Below are 27,907 nucleotides of genomic sequence, written 5' to 3'. Positions count from 1 at the left end.
GGAAATGAAAATTATCAACCTACAGAGGACTAATTTCAAAGACACCCTGAAAATCAAAGTGAAATAATTATGCAGCAGACTTGTCCATTTTGGTGAAATTTAATTGGAGCAACTCAAAATGGGATTCAGTAGTTTGTATGGCCCCCACGTGCTTGTATGCATGCCTGACAACATCGGGGAATACTCCTGAGATGACAGATGGTGTCCTGCGGTATTTCCTCCCAGATCTGGACCAGGGCATCACTGAGCTCCTGCACAGCCTGAGGCACAACCTGGCGGTGTCAGATGGACCGAAACATGATATCACAGAGGTGTTCTATTGGATTTAGGTCAGGCGAGCGTGGGGCCATTCAGTGGTATCAATTCCTTCATAGTTAGTCTGGCTGATAAAAACTAGAAAAGTCCATCCAGTTCAACCATTAAAAAAAAAAAGTTATAATCCTACATCCACAGTTGATCCAGAGGAAGGCAAAAACCTCAGCAAAGCATGATTCAATTTGCTCCTGCAGGGAAAAAAATTCCTTCCTGATCCCCCGAGAGGCAATCAGATATTCCCTAGATCAACTTTACCTATAGATGTTAGTATCCAGTTATATTCTGTGTATCTAAGTAAGAATCCAGGCCTTTTTTTAAAGCAATCTCTCTCTCTGGAGTCTAGACCTCTTTTAATACAAGAGAGGATTTTGCTCACTTTAGAAACCGCAGCTTGGCCTTGCATGCCATTATTAAGCTTGTAAGTTGGAGACATCCTGTAAGGACGTTATTCCACTGCACAGCTTGGTGTCATCTGCAAAGACTGAAATGGAATTTATAATCCCAGACCCTATATTGTTTATAAATATATTAAAAAGTAAGTGTCCCGACACTGAACCTTGGGGTACACCACTGATGACCCTAGATCATGAATCATTAACCACTACTCTTTAGTACAAAGGCAGTCTCTGGCACTCCTGAGGCATGCTGGGAGTTGTAGTTTATATGGGGGGGCTGTACACGGGCAGTTTTTGGCACTCCTGAAGCATGCTGGGAGTTGTAGTTTAAATAGGGGGCTGTACACGGGCAGTCTCTGGCACTCTCAAGGAATGCTGGGAGTTATAGTTCATATAGGGGGCTGTACACGGGCAGTTTCTGGCACTCCTGAAGCATGCTGGGAGTTGTAGTTTATATGGGGGGCTGTACACGGGCAGTTTCTGGCACTCCTGAAGCATGCTGGGAGTTGTAGTTTAAATAGGGGGCTGTACACGGGCAGTCTCTGGCACTCTCAAGGAATGCTGGGAGTTATAGTTCATATAGGGGGCTGTACACGGGCAGTTTCTGGCACTCCTGAAGCATGCTGGGAGTTGTAGTTTATATGGGGGGCTGTACACGGACAGTCTCTGGCACTCTGGAGGAATGCTGGGAGTTGTAGTTCAGTGTAAGTGTAAGCTGTGTTCCGGCCAGGCGGAAGTTCCCGCCCTCTCCGGGGTTTCCTGCGCTGTTCTGGACGGGCCTCTTCCTTTCTGTACGACATCTTTGAGCCAGCAGCAGCAGCATGGTGAGGCTCCGGGGCCGGGGAGCGGTGTCGGGGGTGGGTTGGACGGACCGAGCTCCCCCCGGCTCTGGTGGACAGTGGGAGTTCCGGATTCATGATCTGCCGGTATACGGCGCCTCGTCTGGCCGGCTGCGATCTATGGCGGGTTCTCCTTGTGCTGACGGTCGGCGGAGTACAGAGACCAGGCTGACTTTGTGATCCTTTCACATGGTTTGTTGTGTGAAGCCCGGATGGCAGCCATGTACACGTGAGCGGGTCCGGGCATTGCTGTCATCCCCGGCGATCATACATACTTTATAAGCAAAAAAAACCCAAACGCCTCTCCAGGTAGGTGCCAGGTGGGGGTGGCTCTGGTGAGGTCAGTGATGATGTCACTGTGCCCACCCGGTGATCCAGGTCCTGGTGATGTCACAGCTACATTGGGCCGGGGACTGCGGACATCACCCCACCTACAGGGAGGATTGGGAGCTGAGAATGGAGCCATCCTCTCCCTTTCTTAGGTTGCAGGACAGTGGAGTGTTTATTTTTCATGGGGGGGTGTAAAGCAATCTTGTAATTTGCCTCCACTTCCTGTTTTGCCATCTCAGCAGGAAGTGAGAGGATATCATCATAGGTTCTAAGTAGGTTGTCACATAAGCAATTGTCCCCAGTAGAAGATTTCCCTCACTTCCTGTTCTGGTGGCACTTTGTCTCCCTCCCAGTGACATTGGTGGTCAGGACAGAGAGTAAGCGTGTCTCCCTGCAGTGCTGTATGATGAATTATTTCTCTGCATTTTTGTAGTAACAGGCAGCCAAGACTACAGTAAGAACTGCTCGTGTCCTGACCCCTCACCATTCTGTCTAGGCGATCCTGCCTTCAGTTACACTTCAGGGACTATATTGCTAAATACAGTGCAGCCTATTCACACGTCTGATGGTTGGCAGTCCTGTGTGTGAATCCAGCTCCATAGGCTGCTGGGGATCCTCAACATCCAACACTTTCCGATGTCGGGTGCCCCATGGTCCCACAGCCAGCTGCTGTCCCCAGTGTCGTCCTCCCATTCTTCCCAGGACATACCAGTGATGTAGAGGCGGGTGTCTGGAACCACAGTGTGGAGCATGGAATGTTTTCAGCTCTTGTGTCCAAAGCAGCTCCAAACTGCAGCCCTTTGCTTGCCTTCATCTGGCCCTTGGTGCACCTTACCTCCTACTGACAGCCCCTCCCACTGTCAGTAGGGGCACCATTCCCATCCCCCCCCCCCCCCCATGCCATATCATTTTTTCTTTTACTCCCTTACCTGAGGCATTGTCTACTCCCACTGTCCCACCTTCTCCTACTGACCAGTTTGGCCCCTCTAAAGTGTAAAACTATCCTGGCCTTTGTTCAGAATATATGGAGCACCCTGGTCTAAAACATTAGTTCAGCAAAGTGCATCTAACATTTTATTAAAAGTATTTGACCAGGGATAGAACCCGTCACCTTTCATTTCATCACCCTTTAGATGTCCTGCTGACTCGTCACTGGAGCTGGGAGTGAGAATCTCAAGATTTTAAGGCCCTGTCACACAAGCGTTCCTGTCTTCCCGTTTTTTGAGAAAAAATCATTTCTGCGGACTACTGGATGTAAACCGATGATCTGTTTACATTCACATCCGTTCAGTTCCTTTTTTAAAAATGGAACAGCCAACATCCAGATCCATTGGAGAGGAATGTATATAAATGAATACTGTTTGTTTACATCCATTCCATTTATTTTTAGGGAAGAAACATTTGTTCACACAGTTGTCGCCTCTGGTTTCTGCAACAACTTAAAGATGCAAAAATGGTTGTAGACTGATGTAAACTGAACTGCAATGGAATCTGTTTTATCTCTGAAAAGGATATTGGATTGGAAGACGCCCATGTGAAAGCGGTCTAAGCCATCACTGGAGCAGATAGAGGGGAAACCTAGGTGAACAGAGGCTTTCCCCTTATAGTTCTCTCCTCTCGCTTCTGTTGTGACCCAAAGCAGGAAGTGGAAGAAAATCTCAGCAGCAGTTAGTTGCTTGGACGATCTAAACCTGGCTTTAGGCTCAGCAGTTTTGTATGACACATTTGGGCCATGCCATTATTTGCTGATTGGGGGGCATTCATGCTTGTTTGCCTGGGGAATAGTGCGCAATTTTACTGCCATACTCATTTTCTTTAATTCCCTCTATACGTGTTCTGCTGGGTTGTCCTGCAGTCAGATACTCACCTGCTCAGCAGATCCAGTATTGTCTTGCTGTAATCGCTGCTCAGGTGTCACTACTCCTGTCCAACATGGGCCATCTTCTTTTACATGAAGAGCCTGGTCCCTCTTCAGGTAGCCAACCCCTGAGCACACAACTTTGTCCACGACACGGACCTGCTCCTGCAGCCTCCTGGGAGGGGGTGGATTTAAAAATAAAAACCAGTAAGTGGTGCCCATTGCATCAGTTGAGTGATAATTTTCTTTAAGATTGTTGTAGGTACATTTAGAAACCATGAATCTTTGAAAGCCTAAGGTTCAGTACAGGCTAGTAAATAATATTGTTTTCTTATCCAGCCACCCAAAGACGACAAGAAAAAGAAAGATGCTGGCAAGTCTGCCAAGAAGGATAAGGACCCAGTCAATAAGTCTGGAGGCAAGGCCAAAAAGAAGGTACGAAATGTCTGCAAAAATCTACCAATAAGAAAATCCGTATATAGTAGGTAATTTTTCCCACCGTGAATGGATAAAGCTGAAAACCGAAATGTCTGCGTATGTGGGGAGGCTCCAATTTTTTTTTTTTTGTATTTTTTCTACTTTCATGTATATCTTTATTTTTTTTTTTTTAACTTACAGGGAGGTAGCAATGTATACAGAGAGGATTTTTTTTCTTCACTATAGCTCACAGAATTAGCTGTCACTTTCCCTGGAGCTAAAGGAAACTGTTTTTTAACTCAGGAAAGAAACTAAAAGGAAACTTTTTTTTTTTTTTTCCTTTTAGCGGGGAAAGTGACAGCTAATTCTGTGAGCTATAGCGAAGGGAAAAAAAGCCGGTAATTACATTTAAAAACCGGCACTGACATAGTGACAGCCAGTCACTGTATACACTGCTCCTCTCCTGCCTTTCTCAGTGCTATAAACAAAGACTGACAATTTTGGGGAAAAAAACACTATTTTGTACTTTTTTGCTATGAAACGTCCAGTAAAAACATTTAAAAAAAAAATACAATTTCGGCAAATTTAGGCCAAAATGTATTCTGCTACATGTCTTTGCTAAAAAAAAAAACAAAACCCAATGCGTGTAAATTAATTGTTTTATGTGAAAGTTATAGCGTCTACAAATGGCAGTATATATACTGGAAATTTTTCTTATACTAGTAATGGTGGCGATCAGCGACCTATAGCAGCAGGTATTCTGACACTGGGGGGAACTAACTGCCACTGACATCCTTGTGACACTAATAGTAATCAGTGCTCATAAAAAGCACTGACACTGTACTAATGACACTGAGCAGGAAGGGGTTAACATCTGGGGAGATCAAAGGGTTAACTGCTGTTTTTCTGTGTGGCTGTCTGGGACCCGGTGATTGACAGCTGTAGCTGTCAGTGGCGATGCGGGTAGGGCGGCGCACGCGCACCTCCTACCCAGAAATTCATAAACACGTGATTTTGTGCAGCCCTGCTGCCCTGTAACAATAGTTCTGCTATAGGGCGGTCGGGAAGCGGTTATGCAATGTTTTCTTGTACACTAGATTATCACGGTTTTGCCTTAATTATTCTTAGATGTTTGTGGGTCTGATACTTGATAGAAGCAGTGGGAGACTTTTTCATTATAAAATGGAGTGCAGTAAATAATGTTAATGGAGTGCGTAAGGGGCTCAGTGATAAAAATGCAAATTGCCATTTTTTTTTTTCCTCCCAAGTAGAAGTGGTCAAAAGGAAAAGTGAGAGACAAGCTGAACAATCTAGTGCTCTTTGACAAAGCCACTTATGACAAGCTGTGTAAAGAAGTTCCCAACTACAAACTCATTACCCCAGCTGTGGTGTCTGAGAGGCTGAAGATCAGAGGCTCATTGGCCAGGGCTGCCCTCCAGGAGCTGCTCAACAAAGGTAAGCATCGGACTGCATTGTGTTCGTTATGGAGATTATTATACATTTTGCTGATTGAGTGCTATAGGTTGTAAAGTATAAAAAGGTGAATTTATGTAATGTTATTTTCATAAAATGTTTGACTTGCAGGGCAAGCCAGCAGATTCTTGTTAGAGCCAGTTTATACTCTCTCCCCCTTTGCTTTATCTTGTACAGAAGTTCTGCATATTTTCCCACATTTAGGATCCCCTCAGTCATATGTAGCCTTGTGATGTTGCTTATCTCAGGCCTCTACTTTGAACATTTTTTTTATTTTTTATGGGGGAAGTCCTTTTGGGCTAAACTCACAGCTGTCATTATAACCAGTACAGTTTTGGTAACAATATCCACCCTCAACAAATTTTAGGAAACTGTTGGTGAGCTGTTTACATTTATATTAGAATAGGTCAAGAAGCCTTCAGATGAGATTGAAGTTCACTCAGTTTGTAACTTTCTCCTCTAAGGTCTGATTAAGTTGGTGTCCAAGCACAGAGCCCAGGTCATCTATACCAGAAACACAAAAGGTGGTGATGCACCTGCAGGTGCCGAGGAATCATAGGTGAGTGATTTGTGGTGTGTGTGGGGTTTTTATTTTCTGTTTGTCTTGTGTGTTTTTTTTTTTTTCTTTAGGACCAATTCCAGCCAAGACTTAAAATTTGCCTAGGTAAGACAAGGGTAGAACATTTGAGATTCCCGGACTCTCCATCACTGGACAGGAAGTGAGAGGAATCTGCTTACTAAATAAATCGCTTTTTGTTAAGGGATTAGAGCCTCTGTCAGGATTTTGCTAGCAGTGTTCCAAACGGGAAGACTTTCCCTTAGTATCCTGGTGATACCCTGCATGTCAGGTTATGAACCTACATCATGGGCACAAGTAAGGGGAAATCTCCAATGGTAACAGATGGCAACAAAATACCTGACAAAACTTGGGCTTAATATGGAAAAGAGTAAAGTGCAATAATGTTTCAGCATGAAAATGTTTACTGTTTAAGGCCCTTGTCAGCTCTGCGTTTTAAATGTTTTTGTTCAGTATGTGAATTTGAGTTGAACAAGCTTGCTTTCTTGGTGCTTGGACCTCCACCTACTGACTGACCATGTAAATCTGGAATGGTAATATGAAATATTTCATATTTACCGGTCTAAAGTGAAACTATACAAATGCTGAACATTAAAATGGAACTCTGGGGAAAAGATCCAAGAAAGTTAGACTGGTGCCCCCATGGTTATCTGATTGGTATGTCCCATCCAGAGAGCTGCTGTGGATGCCTATATTGCCAGTTGTATGTGCCAGATACAGTGAGCTTTGCTGTTCTTGTTGCTGCTGTGATTCTGACACAATACATTTCTCACCGTGGGATGCTTATTCCACACGTCAGCCATTGATAAACTGTATTGTTTTCTATAAATACAAGGCATTCTCTAATTTGAAAGATGGAGAGGAGGAACAGATACATTTCAAAATCTACCCGCATCCAATCTGTGAGATGCTTTCCATTAAAAGTTTTCTCAGTGGAGGATGTGCTAGGAAACTGGGAACTTTAGTGGAAATCGCAGCAGTGGCCGCTGTATCTGGCATGGACTACAACTGACAGTATTAGCATCCCCAGCAGCCCTCTGGACATGTTAAAAAGCGTTTTTTTTTTTTTGTCATAGACAAAATCTAGATAGAGGTTCTGATCCTTTATCAACAATAAAGGTTTGGATTGAGTTGACTTTGAATTCAGAAATGAGAATGGTATTTTAAAGTGAACCTGTGCATTTCATAGGCAGGATAAAGTGCAGGTATGTTTTCACATAATTATATAGAGAGTTTAAACAAACCCTCGGCCATCCACCGCCAACTTTGTGTCATGGGGGGGTTGGGGGATAAGAGAACAATTTCTCTTTGGTAGCCACAGTAATCCTGTAGATAACACAGCATAGTATGGGTTAACATTGGATAGAATTATTTGAGGGCCAATGATGAGTTTAATTTTTATTATGGCAGCAGGGCATGTGACAGCTGACAAAAGGAACCAGTCATAGAAATATGGAAGCTGCCATTCCTGACACCTGACCCTTGTTCCGTTTCTCTCCGGGTAGTTAGGAGTGAATGAGGATGTCTGTGGGCTTCCAAAACGGGTGTCTCCATGCTACACTTTAATGTTCAGTTTAATAGAGTGGCAAAAAAGGTATGTGAACCCCTTGGAATTAACTTGTTTTCTGCAGTAGTTTGCCATAAAATGTGATCCTATCCTCAAAGTCACAATAGACAAACATTATGGGCTTAATGAGGAGTTCCACATAAAAAAAAAAAATGAATAAAAGTCAGCAGCTATAAAAACTGTAGCTGCCGACTTTAAAATACAGACACTTACCTGTCCCTCGGTCCAGCGGTGTCCTCACCACCGCTGGTTTCACCGGCCGTCTTCTCTCCCTGGTGCCGGCATCTTCAGTGTGGGCACCTGGCTGTGACAGCTTGCGGCTTCACAGCCAGGTGCCCACTGCGCATGCTCGAAGCGCTGCGCTTTGTGAATGGCTCCGTAGTCTTAATGTGCCAAACCTTAATGGGGAGCGGGGGACAAAGGCTTAAAGCGGAACTTCCCCTTTTGGGTGGAGCTCCGCTTTAAGCTGTTAACATAAACAATTCTAATTTCCTGTGTCTTTATTGAGCACACCCATTCAACATTCAAAGTACTGGAAGAAAAAGTGAACCTTAATAGTAAACCTTTGCAGTTAATAGCTGTCAAACCTCCTTTGGCTGCAATGACTTCAAGCAAGCACTTTTAGTAGCTCTGGATCAGACCTGCACAATGTTCAGGAGGAATTTTAGACCATTTCTCTTTACAGAGATGTTTGGTGTGAATGGCTCTCTTGAGGTCATTCCACAGAATCTATGGGGATAAGGTCTGGGCTCTGACTGAGCTACTCTAAAAGGTGCATTTTCTTTATCTGAAGCCAGTCTGCTGGATTTACTACAATGCTTGTGTGGCAGACAGCCACTTTAACATTATCCTGTAGGATATTTTGGTAAACTTGAGACAACGAAGCAAGCCCAAGTCATGATGATCCCTCTACTATACGTCACCATGTTTTGATACTGGTAAGCTGCACCCTTTTTTTGCACCACATGTAATGAGTATTCTTGCCAAAGAAGACTTTAAGTCCACAAAACATTTTCCCAGTAGCATTGGCCAAGGCGCTCTTTCGCAAACCTTCGGCATGCAGCTTGTGATTTATTTTTATTTTGCAGCAGCTCCCTCTGTGGTGGTCTGCCATGGACACCCTGCCTGTTCAAAGACTTATGGTAGACTCCTAAACAGATGTTTGCCGGTTCCAGTGATGTCTTTAGTTCTTTACCTCATTGCAGATTCTGCGTTGTGCCTTGAGTCATCTTGGCTGGGCACCATTTTTGCCTTCCTTTTGGATCAACTGTGGGTATAGAATTATAACTTTTTTTTTTTTTTTTTCTATGGTTGAAAAAAGACAAAAGTCCATCCAGTTCAGCCAGACTAACTATGTAACCCACTTCTAGGAATAGTGTTCACAGTAGTAAAAGTGTTTCCATTTATAAACAGTTTGTCGACTGATGCGTAAACACTTTGAGGTTGTTTTGAGCTCCTTTTCTGTGAGGCATGGTTCACATCAGCAATCTGAAGACCTTGTTTGCTGCATTTCTTACCTTGCCAAAACACAAGAAAAACGCTCTAAAATATTTCCGTTTTAAATCATATGGCATGTGAGTGCAGTGCATTTTTGAAAAGTCCATGCTGCATCTTTGCGCTTTTCAAAGCTGCACCAAAAATGCAGTTCCTGGTTGAAATGAATGTAAAATGTGTCAAAGCACTGTGGATGTTTGGTGAGTTTGAGTTGCATATCCATGTTTCATATGTGAATGCCAACCAAAAAATGCACTGGAAATGCGTTGTTTTTCTTTTGTTTTTTTCAACAGCTGTGTAAAAGCTCCTTTAAAATGTTTGTCTTATCAGTCAAAGTAGCTTTAAACCACACCTCCAAACGTATTTCATTATTTGCACTCCAGGTGTGCAAACTAGTAAATTCCGATTGGCTTTCGTGAAAGTAATTAGTCTATGGATTCACTTTTCCTGGGAATATTTAATGGAAAAATTAAAATTGTGTTAGTACATTGTGCTTATCTGTACAGTATTTATATTCTAATATTCTTGTCTACATTTTATGGCCAACTGCTACAGAAAACCAGGTAATTCCAAGGGGATGACCTTTTTCTTGCCATGTATGTGTTGTGGGCGCTTTTCATTTTCGTATAGTTGTGTATAGTGAATCCTGTATTCAGCACCAGACATCCTTCTGGAATCTGCACCAAACATTTCACATGTGGGATTTTTTAACACTACATTGTAAAGTTGTGAACTCATTTGGTAAATGATACAGAACATGTCAGGTCATGTGTATCCCTTTTCCAGCCAGAACTGGTTCTTAACTGTTCATAACACTGTGATCACTGGCTGTCTGTGTTCATACGATCAGGCGCTCACCTGAATCTAACCAAATTTTTTTTTAGAAATTGAACATCTTAAGTTCTCTTTCAGGATATTGACCTCCATGTGGATCTTTAAGCATTAATACATGTTCTCTCATTGCAGGGCCTAATGGAAGGATCCAGGTTTTCTTTGTACATTAACAAATAAATCTAAATAAACAAATCTGTGTTCTGTTTTTTTTTTTTTTTTTTTTTTACCTTTTAAAGGATACAGTTTATAGCAAAATTATCCATGGGACTATGGAGAAACATGTTTTACATTTTAAGGAAAGACAACTTTAAGGCCTCACTCACATTGGAAATGACCGCTGCTTATACCAGCTTTTTTTTTTTCCTGCCTATATAAGCACTGATGTCCATGCACATTTGGGTGTTTATAGGCAAAGGAGCGTTATCCGGCTGAAAAAAACAAAACTAATACAACTTTGTTTTGAGAGAATCTTTCGGGCAGAAAAAACCCTTGACATGCATAAATGAGGCGTTTAGGAGTGTCCGGTGTTTACATTTATTAGATTGAGCAGAGGGGGATGTTTTGGAAAAAGCAAATGGCCATAAATGCACAAACTCTTGTGCAATAGGAGCCACTTTGAACGTTTTTATGCTGCTTTTTCTGCCAGAGGTTCTGGCATTTTTTTCAGCTTCCTAGTGTGCATGGACCCTTAGGTATCTAAACCTAAAAACCAGGCTGTGTGTTTAGTGTGGGGTTCTTTGTTCCTTTTTCACCTGGTGCAACACTCCTGTCTTTAACAACGTTCACTTGGCCATCTGTGCAGGAAGTACAAAACAAGATGGGAATACAGAACTCTGCCCCTCTTATTGTCCATAACATAAAGGGCTGTGGTTCTGCAGTCCTCTGAACATTGAAACTGTGACCATGATCGCACAGGATGTTATTGACTCACAAGATTTTCAAAAGGATTGATGGGTAAATTTAACTTATTGAGCATATGTAATAAAACCTTTTCAATTAACAGACCCCAAAGGGCCAAATAAGAGTAGTTCATTGTTATTTACATTCTTTCATGGTACATGTAATGTGATAAAGTGGAACGAAACCCACCGATTTTAAATGTTTCAAAAAACTACTACATTCCTGGCACATGTCAGGAATGTAACTGTCACCTTTGCTTGTACTCTCAACCAAACTGTCAAACCACCAAATGGCCACTGTCTTTAACTGATCATGTGCAGCATCACAGCAGTTCAAACAGCCTAAGATGACAGCTTCCTTGTTGAAAATAAGAGGGTTTAGTTCTGCTTTAATGTTCAGCGCAGACAAGCCAAAAGTGAACATGCATCTAAAGAAATTGCTAAAAGACTTACATTTTTAAAGTATATCTAAAGCAAGGTGAAGGTTTAAACTTTTTTCAGGGAGGTTTCCTTTTACTTTGTCCTGTAGAGGTGAGAGGTCATCTTTCCAGTGTAAGGGAAATCCCCTCTGATAGTTGTCATAGGCAGAAGTGTTGCATTCGAATTTCCCAACTGTTGCCGTTTTGGTCGCAAATCAAAATTTTAGATTTACCCTCACGTTTATTCTTGGAGATATTGGTGATCGGGACAGTCCTAATAGAACAGAGGCTGGTTTCTGACAGTGGTTCTAACTAAAAATAAAAAAAGGCTTTCCAGTCAAGGATTTCTAAATTTGCTCAGACTTTTGTACACCTGTTCTGGGTAATGAACTGGGCATGTAAAATTTCTGTGGCACTTGCATACATGCTTCTGTGGGAGTCCATTATATATTGTACAACAGAGTTGACACTCTGCATTAGGAGAGTGGTACTAATTAGTTGAGTGTATTAGTTATAGGTCACAACAATTCAACATATAATTTAAAGCTTGCTTCTGCCTTATTACTTGTAACCAAACTTTTGGCAGGTAATTGAGAGTAAGTTTTCACACGATTTGTTGGATTTTTTTTACCTATAACCAAAATATTGTAGGTAATTTTAGAGGAGACCATTCAACAAAGCCATGTGAAAGCTTAGTACTCTTTCTTACTGTAGCTCTTAACTGCTAGAAACTTTTTAAGTGACAAAGTGTAGACAGCTGCACATCTGATTTGGGGTGACAGTTTAGATGTATATACAGTGAAGGAAATAAGTATTTTCAAGGGCCTCGGCTTTAAAAAAAAAAAAAATATATATATAGTGAAGCAAATAAGTACTTGATCCCCTGCTGATTTTGAATGTTTGCCCACTCACAAAGAAATCATCAATCTAAAAATCAAACGGTAGGTGTATTGTAACACAGAGACAGCATAGCAACAAAAAATTCAAAAGAAATGCATGTCTAACGAATTATGCACTGATTTGCATGTTCATGAGGGAAATAAGTATTTGATCCCCTATTATTCAGCAGGATTTCTGGCTACCAGGTGTCTTTCATACAGGTAACAAGCTAAGATTAGAAGCAGTCTCTTAAAGTGAGTGCTGCTAATCTCATTTTGTTACCTGTATAAACGATACCTGTCCACAGGAGCAATCAGATTCCAAACTCCACCATGGCAAAGACCAAAGAACTGTCCAAGGATGTCAAGGACAAGATTGTAGACCTACACAAGGCTGGACTGAGCTACCAAACTATCACCAAGCAGTGTGGTGAGAAGGTGACAACAGTTGGTGCAATCATTCGCAAATGGAAGAAACATAAAACAACTGTCAGTCTCCCAAGGTCTGGTGCACCATGCAAGATCTCACATGGAGTGTCAGTGATCATGAGAACGGTGTGGAATCATCCCAGGACTACACGTGAGGATCTTATCCATGATCAACAGGCAGCTGGGACCACAGTCACCAAGAAAACAATTGGTAACACTACGCTGACAAGGATTGAAATCCTGCAGTGCCTGGAAGGTCCCTCTGCTCAAGAAAGCACATGTCCAGGACCATCTGAGGTTTGCCACTGAACATCTGAATGACGCAGAGGATGACTGGTTGAAAGTGTTGTGGTCAGATGAGACCAAAATCGAGCTCTTTGGTATCAACTTGCCATGTTTTGAGGAGAGGAATGCTGCCTATGACCCCAAGAACACCATCCCAACTGTCAAACGTGGTGGAAATATTCTGCTTTGGGGGTGTTGTTTTGCTAAGGGGACAGGACAACTGCACTGCATCACAGGGACGATGGACGGGGCAATGTACTGTGAAATCTTGGGTGAGAACCTTCTTCCCTCAGCCAGGGCATTGAAAATGGGCTGTGGATGGGTGTTCCAGCATGACAATGACCCAAGGCAACAAAGGAGTGGCTCAAGAAGAAGCACATTAAGGTCCTGGAGTGGCCTAGCCAGTCTCCAGACCTTAATCCAATTGAAAATCTGTGGACGGAGCTGAAAGTTTGAGTTGCCAAACGTCAGCCACCAAACCTTAATGGCTTAGAGAAGATCTGCCAAGAGAAGTGGACCAAAATCCCTCCTGAGATGTGTGCAAACCTGGTGGCCAACTACAGGAAATGTCTGACCTCTGTGATTGCTAACAAGGGATTTGCCACCAAGTACTAAGCCATGTTTTGTGAAGGGGATCAAATACTTATTTCCCTCATGAACATGCAAATCAGTGCATCATTTGTTAGACATGCATTTCTTTTGAATTTTTTGTTGCTATTCTGTCTCAGTGATACAATACACCTACCATTCAATTTTTAGACTGATCGTTTCTTTGTGAGTGGGCAAACATTCAAAATTGGCAGGGGATCAAATACTTATTTCCTTCACTGTATGGTGGTGTGGCATTTAATCCAAAATTCATAAACTGAAGAGTCAAACTCAGATTTGTGAAGCGATGTGTTCCTCACCATGTTCCAGTTTCACTTTGAAATTAGCACCAGTCTTGCTCCATTAAAACTGATCTATATACCTCCACCCCCATGAGCAATACCCCAAAGAGTGGGTGCAATTCAGAGCTGTTGGAGTTCTGAAAGGTCAGATACTGAAAACAGTAGCCTGATGCTTCAGATGAAAAGTAGTACGGACTGTATCAATAAGAATTAAAATTGTCTCTTATAAATCTGGGGTAAAGGCAGTAGAAGACTGCAATGCTTCAAATATTAATCTCAGCAAGGAGGGACTGAGGGGACCCCAGCACAGAGTCTGAAATGGTCACTGTGGGCAGATCAGCAATAGCCTCTGCAGAGACAGGTGCTGGGATCAGCACTAAGTGAGGCAAGGGGGGAATTTGGTTACATATTCTTGTGTCTGTAGTAGCGGCACCAGATAAGGCAGGATAATTGGCCTCTGGATCAATGGTGGATATAGAACTATTAACTTTTTTTTTTTGTCCAAGTGGATGGACTTTTGTCTTTTTCAGCCAGACTATGCAACCTGATGATGAGGTGGACCCTCTAATTCTAGGGTAACCTGATTGCAGATGTTAGTGCCTTCAGAAGGCATACAACAAACCTCCCTGGAACAGGTTATGGCAGTTTGGGATGGGGTTACCCCTCGCACCAACACCATCCCTTCTGTATCTAGATAGGGATGAGTTGCAATATAGCATCTAAGTTCAGGATATAAGCAAAGGCCTCCAGTACTAGCAAAAAGCTGGTTGTCCGGTTTAGATAGCTGGAGCTGACCTAAGTCACTTTAGATGGGCAGTATGTATTAGGGTATTTATATAGTGCAGACAGTTTACATGTATATTTATATCAGTCCCTGCCTTCAAGGAGCTTACAATCTAAGATCCCTAACTCACATTCATACATACACATAGTAGGGTCAATTAACTTACCAGCATGTCTTTGGCATAGACAGAGCCTTGAGATCAAAGTTTCATGTGGCCATTTGTAAATCAGAAGCAAGCTTCCTTGCTGTTGAATGATGGAAAGGGAATGTGTGACACTCATAGTTCTTAGTCTTAGTCCTTCAGTGTTTAAACCCTTCAGCAGTAAAACCAGTGGAAAGTGAGAAATTCAAACGTGCTCAGCAGTACAAGCAATGTGCTATAGCTCCCGGAGCTCAGCCTAATTTGTCAACTTGCAGAGTGAGTCTTTGGAGAAAGGGCAAGGACTTGGAAGTTCTGTGGTTAACATGTTACAAAATAAGGTTGATGCGCAACCCAGTGCTGGAAGGTCCCTTCCAGCCTAGCCCTACAGCATCCAATACAGTGGAATCTGGGTACAGCTCAAGAAGTGGTGTAGCAAAGAATCCTGATTGGGAAAACAACATTAGGTTAGACCAGGGGTCCTCAAACTTTTTAAACGGGGCCAGTTCACTGTCCCTCAGACCGTTGGAGGGCCGGACTATAGTTTAAAAAAAAAACTATGAACAAATGCGGACACAGTACAGGAGATGACCAGAGACTGTGGACATACAGCGGGAATACTGGGCCGGCCGCTCCATAAGACGCACAGACATTTCTCCCCAAGTGTGTCTTATGGAGCAAATTAGTGACCCATCATTGGTGTCAGTGGGAGAAATAGTGCCCCATTATTAGTGTCAGTGGGAGGAATAGTGCCCCATCATTGGTGTCAGTGGGAAGAAACGTGCCCCATCATTGGTGTCAGTGGGAAGAAACGTGCCCCATCATTGGTGGCAGTGGGAGGAATAGTGCCCCATCATTTGTGTCAGTGGGAAGAATCGTGCCCCATCATTGGTGTCAGTGGGAGGAATAGTGCCCCATCATTAGTGTCAGTGGGAGGAATAGTGCCCCATCATTTGTGTCAGTGGGAGGAATAGTGCCCCATCATTTGTGTCAGTGGGAAGAATCGTGCCCCATCATTGGTGTCAGTGGGAGGAATAGTGCCCCATCATTGGTGTCAGTGGGAGGAATAGTGCCCCATCATTAGTGTCAGTGGGGGGAGGAATAGTGCCCCATTGTTGGTGTCAGTGGGGGGAGGAATAGTGCCCCATCATTAGTGTCAGTGGATGGAAGAATAGTGCCCCATCGTTGGTGTCAGTGTGGGGGGGGGAATAGTGCCCCATCATTGGGGGAAGGGGATAGTGTCCCAACATTGGTGTCAGTGGGAGGAATAGTGTCCCATCATTGGTGTCAGTGGGAAGAATAGTGCCCCATCTTTGGTGTCAGTGGGAGGAATAGTACATCATTGGTGTCAGTGGGGGGGATAGTGCCCTGTCAGTGGGGGGGGGGGTAGTGTCCCAACATTGGTGTCAGTGGGAGGAATAGTACCCCATCATTGGTGTAAGGGGGGAAAGGAATATTGTTCCATCGTTGGTGTCAGTGGGGGGTGGAATAGTGCCCCATCGTTGGTGTCAGTGGGGGGAGGAATAGTGCCCCATCGTTGGTGTCAGTGGGGGGAGGAATAGTGCCCCATCGTTGGTGTCAGTGGGGGGAGGAATAGTGCCCCATCGTTGGTGTCAGTAGGGGGAGGAATAGTGCCCCATCGTTGGGTCAGTGGGGGGAGGAATAGTGCCCCATCATTGGTGTCAGTGGGAAGAATAATGCCCCATCATTATTATCAGTGACACCAAAGATGGGGCACTATTCCTCCCACTGACACCAATGACACTTAAACTTGCTGACCCCTGTTCCAGCATGGTGCTGCTGTAGCCAGCATACCTGGTTGCAGCAGCACCATCTGTACGGCACACTTACCTGTCAGCTGTCCTCCTTCACTTCGGCCTCTCCCTCACTTGATGTTTGCGGGGCCGCTCGGCTCCGCCTCCTCGCAGGTGATTGGCCGCCTGTGTGCCTTTCCTGAGCTACAGTTCTGGCGCCCAATCACCGGTGAGGAGGCGGAGCCGAGTGGCAGCGAGAACATCGAGTGAGGGAGTGGCCTGAGTGAATGAAGGAGCAGCGCTTCCTGGACTGGATCGTCGTGGGACTGGGGCACAGAGCCAGGTAAGATACAGCAGCCCCCTGCCCGCCCCTGTACTTAGTGTCCCTTCCTCGCAGCAAATACACCCCTGCTGGCGGGCCAGATAAATGTCCTCGGCAGGCCATATGTGGCCCGCGGGCCGTAGTTTGAGGACCCCTGGGTTAGACTTTTCATAACAGAGCTAAAAAGATGTCCATCCTCATAGGATTCTAGCAATAAACTGAGAAATGCTGGCTGTAGGAGGGGTTACCCTGAACTGTGCTACAGAATTTGTGTTTGCCAGTGTTCAGTCTTCCTGCAGACAGCAGTATAACCCAAAAGTGTGACTTCCAGTTTCTATATTTAGAAGAATCTAACTTCCCTCCCCTCTTACCTGTATAGCTGGTTTGTTCCCCAAAAGCATGCTCACATGCCTGGAAATGTAGTGGTGTTCTTTTGGGATCTGCCTTTTTGGTGTGGCACAGCTGGTGCTGTCGCCATCTTCTAAGTTCATCGGGGGGTGCTGTCTGTGTTGTGCAGTGACCCTATGATGATGATGATGACCATGTGAGAGTTCAAACTCCTGTGAGAAGAAAATCCAGCATTGTGTAGGATCACACGTGCTCCTAGGAGTTAGGATGCTCAGCCTTCCCAGAAGCCCACTGTAGCAAACTTGCTCATCAGAGTTGGATGCGGAGTTCCCCTTTTTTATTAGAAGTATTCCTCAATCCTTTATTCTCCTTCCCCCTCCCTTCCTGAGAGGCACTGTGACAGATATGTGTGTGATGGTTATGGGTCAACAGCAGGTTAAGGCATCCTCAGTTCGGTGCCGAGCAGTCTGCGAAAGTGTAGCCTTCCTCACCTAAGTCATGATAAGGCCAGTGTTCCTCAGAGAATTGGGAAGCACTGACCCAAGAACCTGTGCAGGCTCACCTATCATAAAACAGATAAGGCAGCTTCTCCCAGGAATTGAAAGAGATTGTAACCTCATAAAACCTAAGAGCTTAAGGTGACAGAATGAAATGAACATTCCTCAAGTCAGTTTGTCCCCTGCGTTTCATATAATGGATTATGAAGATATTGGTTTTAATTCAGAGTTCGCCCGAGATCCCTCCCTAAACAGAGTATTGGCCAGTTACTCAAAGGCACCCCCCTGCTGGGGGACTTTAAAAAAGCACAGGCTGTAGGCCTGAGGATAAGCTAAAGAGATCTCCTAATTTTAACATCGTAACAGCAGGAGATCAAAGACCTTTCGCTCTGCTACCCCAAGGCTTAACATGGCAAGTAACTTAACCTTTTAACTTCTCCCTGTTATCTCTTGGCTGTGATATGCTGTTTTTATATATAAATATATATATATAGTTACATTTTCTTTGCAAATATTTTATTGCACCTGTTTGACTCTTTTAGTAATAAATCTTTCTTTCTGAAAGTGCTAAACTGTTTGTAAGCGCTTACTTGCAATTCACGAATTCCTGCCTTTTGAAGAGACGCTACTGTGTTTGTTTAATCCTCTGCCCAATCGGCCTGCGGTGACCGTATTGGACAGGCAACTGTTCAACCATTACAGTGTATATTGGATAGAGTTTCCCCTTTCTCTGTACAAAACGTGGTGGTGGCAGTGAAGGGTTAGTTGCGTAATTAACCCGACCCAGTAACAAGCGCATTCAGGCTGCCGGTGCGTCAGTTGTGTTCCATTAGCTGGACAATCGTTGTGCAGGGCGCAGCTGAGTGTAGCATTGTTACGCACATCACATCGCGGTTTTAGATCAGCCGGTCCTTTGGTCACGAGTTTGGTGAGAAGGTCTGGGGTCTGATGCCGCGGTCGTGACGTATTATTGTTGGTCGCAGTCGTGCGATTGTCGCATGTTGAGGGTGGCGATCGGGTGACCGTGACACCCACTAGAAGGACCAGCAATGCCAGCCTTGCCTAAGGGAGCGCACTGGAAGTCGGGATGTAATTTTATTATATTCTTTTTATACCTTTTTCTTGGCTGGATTTGAGGAGGACCCTAAACCTCCCCCCAAAAAATGCAACAACCAGAAGCAATGAAATTAAACTTGAGAGCATTTATTGAAACAATACCTGGCTGACATCCCAGCTTCATGTGTTTTCCTAGATGTCAGTGTGGCCACTGAGCCTTCTAGAACGATCCTGAAAAGGCTGACATTTCCAAATCCTTCCAGAATGGGCTCTAGCATGGAGCTGGAGCATCTGCTCTCTCTGGGAATCCCATAGGAAGACCCAAGGATGGCCCCAGAGAGCCTATAGGAAGGGGATGGAAGCTGGGATGAAGTTTTTTTTTTTTTCCTGTTGGCAGATGTTTGAGCCTGTAAGGTCCTCCATAGGCTAGGGACACAAAATCGTGTGCATTTCCAACCTGCACCAATGTGTGATTCCTAATTGCACTCCCACCAATCAGCAAAACGCTTGAGATTTCCACACGCAAAACAACCTCAGCTGCATGCAATTCTATGCAGGGCGATTTTTTTTTTGTAAGGGTCTGGGACTTTACCTGCGTATCTGTGCCCATTGAAATGAATGAACTGCTCTACCCTCATATGAACACTGGTCCCATTAAGGTGAATGGAGCCTTAATTCAGCAAATGCACTATAATTACCAATACAACTTTTAAATGTCTCTGAATTTGTCCCCACAAAGGTGTTCTTGTGACTGACAAACCCCCACAATATTACTGCAGCATCAGAGACATTGTCATAACATATCCCAGCTCTGGGTATAGGTACCTGACCAATACACGTGCTCGCCAGCGAGCTTAACACCTGGACATGCGCAGTGCGGGTCTGAGAGCCGGGAGCGTGCACGCAGGCAAAGGACGTACGAAATAATTGTCGCGTTCTATTACGGCGCCCTAGAGAGGCGGAAACGGTGATTTGCCATTAGACAACATGGCGGCGGTGTGACATGCTGTAAGTTATTGCCAGGTCACCCCTGAGAAGCAGAGGCGCTCTAAAACTATGACAGCCCGAGGCACCCCCAGCCGCTTCCTGCAGAGTGTCCTGCGCAATGGGGTGGGCAGATACGTGTGCCAACTCAAGAGACTCACCCTCACCTTCAGCAAGGACGCCCAGCCGTCCCGAGGAGCCAGGTAATCGTGTGTGTGTAGCCCGGAGGGTCACAGTACATGTGGAGGAGGGCTCGGGGGTGACATGGCTTGCTGTACGTACCTTCCTCAGAGAGGGGACAGACCGGCTTGGCCAACATCATGACCACTGACAGGTGAAGTGAGCAATATGAATGATCTCACAACAATGGCACCTGACAATGGGTGGGATATATTAGGCAGGAAGTAAACATGTTGTCCCTGAAGTTAATGTGCAGAAAAATGGGTAAATAAATGGAAGGATTGAGTGACTAATGAGAGCCACATTGTAATGGCTGGACCACGGGGTCAGAGCATCTCCAAAACTGCAGCTTCTGTTGGGTGTTCCCAATGTGCAGTGCTCAGGACCAACCAGAAACAGAAGGAAAACTAATGACAGGGACATGGGAGGCCAAGGCCCATTCATACACATGGACCTGTATCATCCCATCCAATAGAACTGCTGGTTCCCATAGAAAGGTGCATCATACATTCACCTCCTGGGCGGCTGAAGGAGGCAGTCACTGCTGTGTTCTTTGTGCTGCATGGAACTTCCATAGAGTTGGTTTCATCTCAATGAGAAAGGATTAGCTGCAGAGCCTGCCTCTCCCCCCAGCACACTGATTCATAGGCCAGCACAGGGGCTAAATGGTTAGCACTTCCACCTGGCAGTACTAGGGTTACTGGTTCAAATCCCAACCACAGCACCACCTGCCTGGAGTTTGCATGTTCTCCTTGTGCCAAACATAAAAGCACGTGCTGGGGCACCTACACATGAAAACGATTGCACTACACGTTACATAACGCTGCACATGCCTGAATGAGAGCAATAATTCTAGCACCAGACCTCCTCTGTAAGGCTCACCAGATGACCTATAAGGGGCTTTAAAAGTGTCACCTATAGAAAATATAGGGTACTAGCTTGTCATGTTGGATATCTATTTACTCGATGCAACCTCGTCTTTTATATTTTACAAAAAATTGGATAATTTATTGCTTTTTGTGCCCTAAAATTAACTTAAGTGTATTTTGTACTGAAAACCTTTGTGATATCATGTGACATAATAAATTGGAACTACCGCTATTTTATTCTCTAGGGTCTCTGATTTCAGAAACCGTATGTTTTGGAGTTTTGTGTAATCTTCAGGCCTTAAATGATTTTTTTAATTGCTTTAGTGCCGCCCCATAGCAGATATACGGCTACAGGGCGGCAGCTGTGCGCAAAATCGCATATGTACATGTGATTTTGCACTTCCGGGTAGGGGGCATGCACGAGCCCTACCTGCGCCACCATTCGCGGCCGCCAATTACTAAGTCCCGGTGATTGGCGAGCATCTCCGACGGGGTTGGGGGGAAAGAACTGTTTGTAAACAAAACATTTCTCTCGCCTGTCAGCTCCTGCACACTTACAGTGAAGCGCACACACACAGCACGCTTGGTAAAACAGCACACTGGTAACCCTTTGATTGCCCCATATGTTAACCCCTTCCTGCCCAGTGCCGTTAATACAGTGTCAGTGCTTTTTATTAGCACTGATCACTGTATTGGTGACACCAAGTCAGTTCCCCCCAGTGTCAGTCCCGCTATAAGTTGCTGATCTCTGCCATTACTATATATATAAAAAAAAAAGTCCAGTATATATACCATTTGTAAACGCTATAACTTTCATGTAAACCAATTAATTTACATGTATTGGGATTTTTTAGCAAACACGTGTAGCAGAATACATTTTGGCCTAAATTTATGATGAAATTTCGATTTTTAAATTTTTTTTACTGGACACGTTTAATAGCAAAAAGTAAAAAATATAGTTTTTTTTTATATAGCACAAACAATAAACGCACAAGCAATCAAATAACACCAAAGGAAAGCTGTATTTGTGGGGAAAAAAAGGAAGTAAATTTCATTTGGGTGCAGTGTTGCATACCGCGCAATTGTCCTTTAAAGTAACACAAAAAATGGCCTGGTCAAGAAGAGGGGTAAATCCTCTGGAGGGCAAGTGGTTAAACGTGTGCAAAAACAGCTCTGGCAGTGAAAGGGCTAAATGATAAGCCCAACACTCCCCTTTCCTGATGAGTACTCAATCGGTTCTCATTACACTGGTCTCTATTCCTCCCTGATAGTCCCCAGGGGGCGGTGCTGGAGACAGGCAGATGAGGAGGAGATACACAGTTATAAAAATATGAAATGTTTGTCACCATAAAGCCCCTTTTGTTTTTTAAAATTCCCAGACATTACTTAAAGCAGATTTAAATATGGTTTTGGTTAAAATTTATTTTTTTGTCATCAAGACAAGTAGATTGTCATGAGGGACAAGTAGACTGGGACACAGATTTAGTCTTTGGATGTATATATGCATGTATATATACAGACATGTAAAGCGCTGCGTAAATTGATGGTACTATATAAGTACCTGTAATAAATAAATAGGACTCGGATGCCTCTGTAGCAGTTGGTATGTTGCTCAGATCAGAGGGTATGTAGTGGGACACATGTGCCACGATCTCCCTTCTATACGAGTGCAGAACTCTGCTGTATGGCATTGCATTGTATGTGTGAATGCAGAATTGTTTCTCAGTGAGCACAACTGACTCGGGGCTTTTTCGCAACTGTCATGCTAAAACACCGTGTCCTGGTGTCTGTTGTGTAGGAGTGGTGCAGTGCGTCATTACAACATTACAATGCATCACACTCTTTACAGTTTTTCATCTTTTTTTAAACTTTGGTTATTGACTCAAAATTACACTTCATTCAAGTCCATACTCTGCAGCGTGGTGAGCTGCACTGCATAAAAATATTTTTGTTCAGTGCACCACACCCAACTAGTGTTATAGTATGAACTGGACTCTTAGAAAATGCTTTCTAAAACTGGCCATAGCTGGATAGAATTTCAAACAAACATTTTTAGGAAAATTTTTGTATGAAAATTCCCAGAATTTTCTCAAAACATTTGAATATGGTTCAAAAGATTTTGTTTGCTTTTAACATTTGATTTTGGAATAAATAGACTACCAAATTAAAACTAGTTAGAAACACTGTTAGAAATTCATGCATTCATTCGAGAAATATTTCCCATCCTGCTCCTTCAAATTTTCTCGTCACTGTGGTTGAAAACAAACGTTGGTTTGACCCCACTAATGATTGGAAAAACAAACTTAGAACCTTCTGTTCCCCATAATCTGTTTGAAATTCTACCCATTTATGGCCAGCTTTAGTGTTGACCTGCGCAGCTCCATGCGGATAACGTGAATAAGTCCTTGGCGTCATCAATGTATTAGGTGGTGATGTGTGCTGGATTATCCACTTTTACATGAGCAGTAAGGAGTATGGAAGTGGAACTCGGAGTAGCATCTTATGTCTGTGAAGTGTGACATTTGACACACGGCTTGTGGTTTTCTATTACATACTGTTTACATTTACAGTTTTTTCACATCTGTCTGGTTTCGTGGCCCACACTGGCATGGCAGCCCATTCGTTTAAATGGGCTGCCATGCCTGTGTTTCACGCAAAAAAAAGTGCTTGCACCTCTTTTAGAAATGGTTGCAAGGAAATTGCATGGTGCTGTTGCAATAGCGGTTTTCCGCAAACGTGCCATGGGTTGAGATGTGTAGGGCTGGGGCGTCTCTACAGAGCAGCGCAATTTGGCTGCAGTGCACAATCAGCTGCTCAAGTGTGATCAATTGTGAACCTAGCTTTAGCCAAAGTTACGTGTATTAATTTGGATGGCTGCAAAATGTCAGTTGTTTAGGTGGAACATAACTGTCGTGATGTGCTGACTGACTCTACCTCCTTTTAGCCAGTGAGCAATGAAAAAGAAGCATGGATGGTTGAGAGCCTTTTTTTTTTTCTTTCTTTCCAGTTTGGAGGCAAAAAACTTCAGATAAATGGTAAAATAAGGGAGAATGGTGTGAAGCAGGAAGGGGTGGGGTGTAAAAAACGGTGCTTGCTGCCTACTGGAGTTCTGCTTTAGGACCTCTGTCTTATAAGTTTAGGAAGTACAGTGAGTCTGGATAATTGATTGGTCAAGTTGGAAACTCCTTTAATTGCCTATATGTCTTTCTCTTCTGATTTCAGGGAGTTTATTGAAGAAAAGATAGTTGACTTTGCCAAGCAGAATCCCAGTGTTGTTCTGTATGTGAATCCCAAGCCATGCAGAATACCCAAACTGGTGGGGGAATACTGTAAGTACTGGTAATAAATACATTGTTTATGATTACATAATTGTCAATGAAAATCACTGTCTTATGATAGAGCCAGTCTAGAGAAAGTCATGACAAGCAGTTCTAGACTTCTATGGGCAATTCTTCCACTCAGTGGGATCTTGTTCACCAGAGGCAGTTGTCAAAGTTCCACTGATTGAAACCAAACCATTTTTAATCTGTTAAATTTACCGTTGTTATTGTGTGATTACATTCCTATACTGACGGTAAACTTTTCTTCTCTCTGTACATAGCGCCTATTCCTTCACTTTTGTATAGTCTTTGGGATAAACAAATAATCTTCCAAATCTTTATTCACCTTGGGTCCATCAATACGTATAAGTACTCTTTTCTGTCATCTAATCTACAACATAAGGGCAAGCTCCTATTTTGTTCATTTAGATCTGTTCCCAAGGCTTAGTTTACCTAGTCACAACTTATTTCAATATGCTATTTTACCCTGCAATAATTTTACCATCAATGTTATTTTTGAACAGACATTTCTTTTATTAAAGCCCAGCGGAATATTCATTTTATTGTGAGGCACTAAAGCTCCCTAAAAAAGTAAAGTAGGTTTCAAAATCTGCAGGTGCATGCTATAGTCTCAGGGTCCATGCACAATGTGCTTAAAAATGCTGCTTATTGTTGCTTCTATTTTTTTCTTTAGCCTGTAGAAGTGACTCTTTGTTGGTCTGTGTCCATACATATTAGGACGTTTGCAGGCATATTTTCAAAGCATTTAGAGGCAGAAAGAAAAACCTCTTTAGAATTGCATTTTTGAGAGGAGCTTTTGTGCAGAAAAATGCTTAACGTGCATAAACGTGGCATTTAGAAGTGCTTGCCATTTTTAAGTGTACATTGAAAAATAAGCAGAGGGGAATATTTTGGAGAAAAAAAATGGCTATAAAAGCAAATAAACTCTCCTTTACTTTTGTGCAATATGAGCATTTTTTATGTCTAGATTTTCTGCCCCTCCTGTGCATAGACCCTTATGCTGGCAGTTTGCTGAAGATAGGGTCTCTGCTCTCACCCAGCACAGTGGTCTGGATCTCCAGCAGTCCTACACATCCCCCTGTGCACATAACATCAATGACCAACATTACTTACCATGTGAGCAGTGTCAATTGGAGCACAGTAGTTGTGACTGGAACGTTGCATGTCAGACACTGGAGATCTTAACTGCTGCACTCTGAGCCACTGGGGAGTTTAGGATGGGCTGTAGTGTTAACTCCTAGAAACATCATAAATCATCATCTTTGGATGTTTAGTATTGACAACTTTTTTTCTTTAATTTAATTTATGTATTTTATAAAGTGAACTTGTGGTTTATGCATGAAAGATTCACTTTGATGGCCCCACAAGCATCGCATACTTGTGTGACAAGCACTGGTGATAGGACATTTAGTCATTCTGCATAAGTTGAGGGTGCAAGTACCAGGGAGAATTGTATGTTTTAAGTAACTAATTAGCTAGAATACAAAGTAAATGGTGATTGCCAACAAAATGTATTCCATATGGGCCACTGTTTGCTGTTGTGTTTCACATGTAAAAAATATATAGCAGATAAAGGTCAGAGAAAAGTAAAAATGTTCTATCAGTTTTCTTGTTCCAGGTCAACATCAGCAATGGCTGTCGTCTTGCATTCTTCATGACAAGTGTCCTTTACAGTCAGTTCATACCACATAAACATCCCCCAGATCAGTTCTGGATGTTTCTGCCTGCATTTCAGATGCTGTTTTTCCTTTTTTTGGGGGGGTTATTAGGAGATAGAAGTATTTTTGTTCAAGTGCAGAAACCCCCATATGGGCAACTGATGTCTTGGGTTAAAAGTGGGCAGAAAAAGCCCTGACAGGAATGGCTGCAGTGGCCTGTACTCACTGTTTGCACCAGTGTCTGTTTTCTATGTATATATTACATTTTATGTTTCGTAGGATACATAAGAGGATAATTCTTCACTTTATATCTACATGGCAAGGTAATCAAAATGCATATGAAATTTTACTTTCACGGATAACATGACAGTGTGGAGGGTTAGGAGAGGGCAGAACTTTCTCCAGACTGCACATAACGCTCAGATTTCTGTGGAGGGGACAATCGTAATGCACAAAGAAATTACAGAGAAAAGTTCCTTATCAAAGTAATCCTGTTTTGGCTTTTTTTTTAACTGGGTAACTCTGGGAAGAAATAACGATCTCTCTCCACATGTTGCCACATTGTCTTTGTTGGGAGGGTCCTGAACCATCAATATAAGCCTATCAGTGTCCAGATACAGCCTTCTATCCTCCATCTTGTCCAGATTTGCATGTTAGCAGAAGAGGATAATGGGAGGTTAAATACATTTTTCTTCCTTTTGTGATTGCTTTTCACTGTACTGGGGTCTGATGCATTCCAGTACAGTTCTGTGCAGGGGGAAAAAAAAAAGCAACATGTAATATTTTTATCTGGTACTGAAATGCAGAGGCGAACTATGCCATTGGAACCACTGTACCATACTTTCAGGGGGGGGAAACATTGTATGTGGTCTGAACTGGCCCTAAAATCTACACTGACTGCATTATAGCCACCAACTAGAATTAAACCTGGATTGGAAAATGAACATTTAAATCTGCTGCCTTTGATACAACCATTTTTAGTCAAGAATTATTGATGTATGTGACCATTTATCATTATTATAGTGGCAAGTCCCTGAAACGATTAATATTCTAGAATGAATATTAAATGCTTTTGTTCCTTACTTTCAGTGAATGGGACTGTCAGAGAAGAAGCCATTAACAGCAAAACCAAGGAGCAAATACTAGAGCTGGTGCAGAAAATGGCCAACCAGTCTGGGCTGGAGATTATTCGCATCCGAAAACCTCAACACACAGACAACCCCAGCATTCAGGGACAGTGGCACCCCTTCACCAACAAACCATCTTCCTTAAACATGCACGTGTTTGATGCTGTTAACCAACAGACCGAATCCCATCCATAAATATTCACCTTTAACAGAATATTGTCTTTTCTATAGCACTGGTCTATAAGGGGATTATTTATTAAAACCGGAGCATGCAAAATATGGTGCACCTCTGCACAGAAACCAATCCGCTTTCAGGTTTTATTGTCAAAGCTTAACTGAACAAGATGAAGTTAGAAGCCGATTGGCCACCATGCACTGTTGCTTTAGATTCTGAGTGCTCCAGTTTTATTAAATCTCCCCCAGTGTTTATACACAGTCTAGACCTTGCAAGTAACACTTATTTGAGCACTTCTTCAGAGAATTGGTCTGTGCAGGGCTTTCCTGGGTTGGAAATAGAACGTTAATGCACGTGGAGATTTTATACTTTGTTTAGGATGTATGTGCAAAAAGATGCTTTTGGCCAAATTGCAGCAGAGTTTAGTAGCACAGGAATATACAGATAATGCCTTCTGTTTTCAAGGAGACCTCCTATACAGCTGACAAAGCTTGCATGCAAATATGTATAACGTTACCGTCAGGTTTGTGTGCATTTCATTTATCTATATTAAATACATTTTCATAATACTGTTTGTATTGTATAGTATGCATTTCTGCAGATCAGTCTTGCCATATAAATTATCTGAGCTGACCCTGCTGTGCTGGCGTTCAACTAACTGTTTAGACCAAGCAAAAATGTCTTTTCAGCCTTTTCCACAAAATCAGCGTTAATATGATAGATTTCATATCAGCTCTATCATATTAATAAAAGCTGAATATTTGAAAAGATTGG

The 27,907-nt window shown here is 43.1% G+C and overlaps 2 protein-coding genes across 2 annotated transcripts; both read left to right on the top strand.

Annotated features, from left to right (window-relative positions):
- The first annotated feature begins 1,383 nt into the window (after positions 1-1,383).
- On the top strand, positions 1,384-10,291 carry RPS25 (ribosomal protein S25). Its single transcript, XM_089670210.1, has 5 exons — positions 1,384-1,534; positions 4,077-4,172; positions 5,426-5,609; positions 6,092-6,186; positions 10,232-10,291. Exons 1-4 carry the CDS (start codon positions 1,532-1,534, stop codon positions 6,184-6,186), a joined length of 378 nt encoding a protein of 125 aa, XP_089526336.1. The 5' UTR covers positions 1,384-1,531; the 3' UTR covers positions 10,232-10,291.
- A 9,462-nt stretch (positions 10,292-19,753) lies between these two features.
- Positions 19,754-27,702, top strand: MRPL43 (mitochondrial ribosomal protein L43). Its single transcript, XM_089670209.1, has 3 exons — positions 19,754-19,986; positions 24,055-24,161; positions 26,921-27,702. Exons 1-3 carry the CDS (start codon positions 19,856-19,858, stop codon positions 27,151-27,153), a joined length of 471 nt encoding a protein of 156 aa, XP_089526335.1. The 5' UTR covers positions 19,754-19,855; the 3' UTR covers positions 27,154-27,702.
- The last annotated feature ends 205 nt before the right edge of the window (positions 27,703-27,907 follow it).

The sequence above is a fragment of the Staurois parvus genome, unplaced genomic scaffold, assembly GCF_062004578.1.
Source record: "Staurois parvus isolate SC_StPar_1 unplaced genomic scaffold, SC_StPar_1.0 ptg000087l, whole genome shotgun sequence".
In the NCBI taxonomy this organism is placed as follows: domain Eukaryota; kingdom Metazoa; phylum Chordata; class Amphibia; order Anura; family Ranidae; genus Staurois; species Staurois parvus.
Note: the sequence above shows the minus strand (reverse complement) of the source record. Positions and strands in the feature narration are given on the sequence as shown.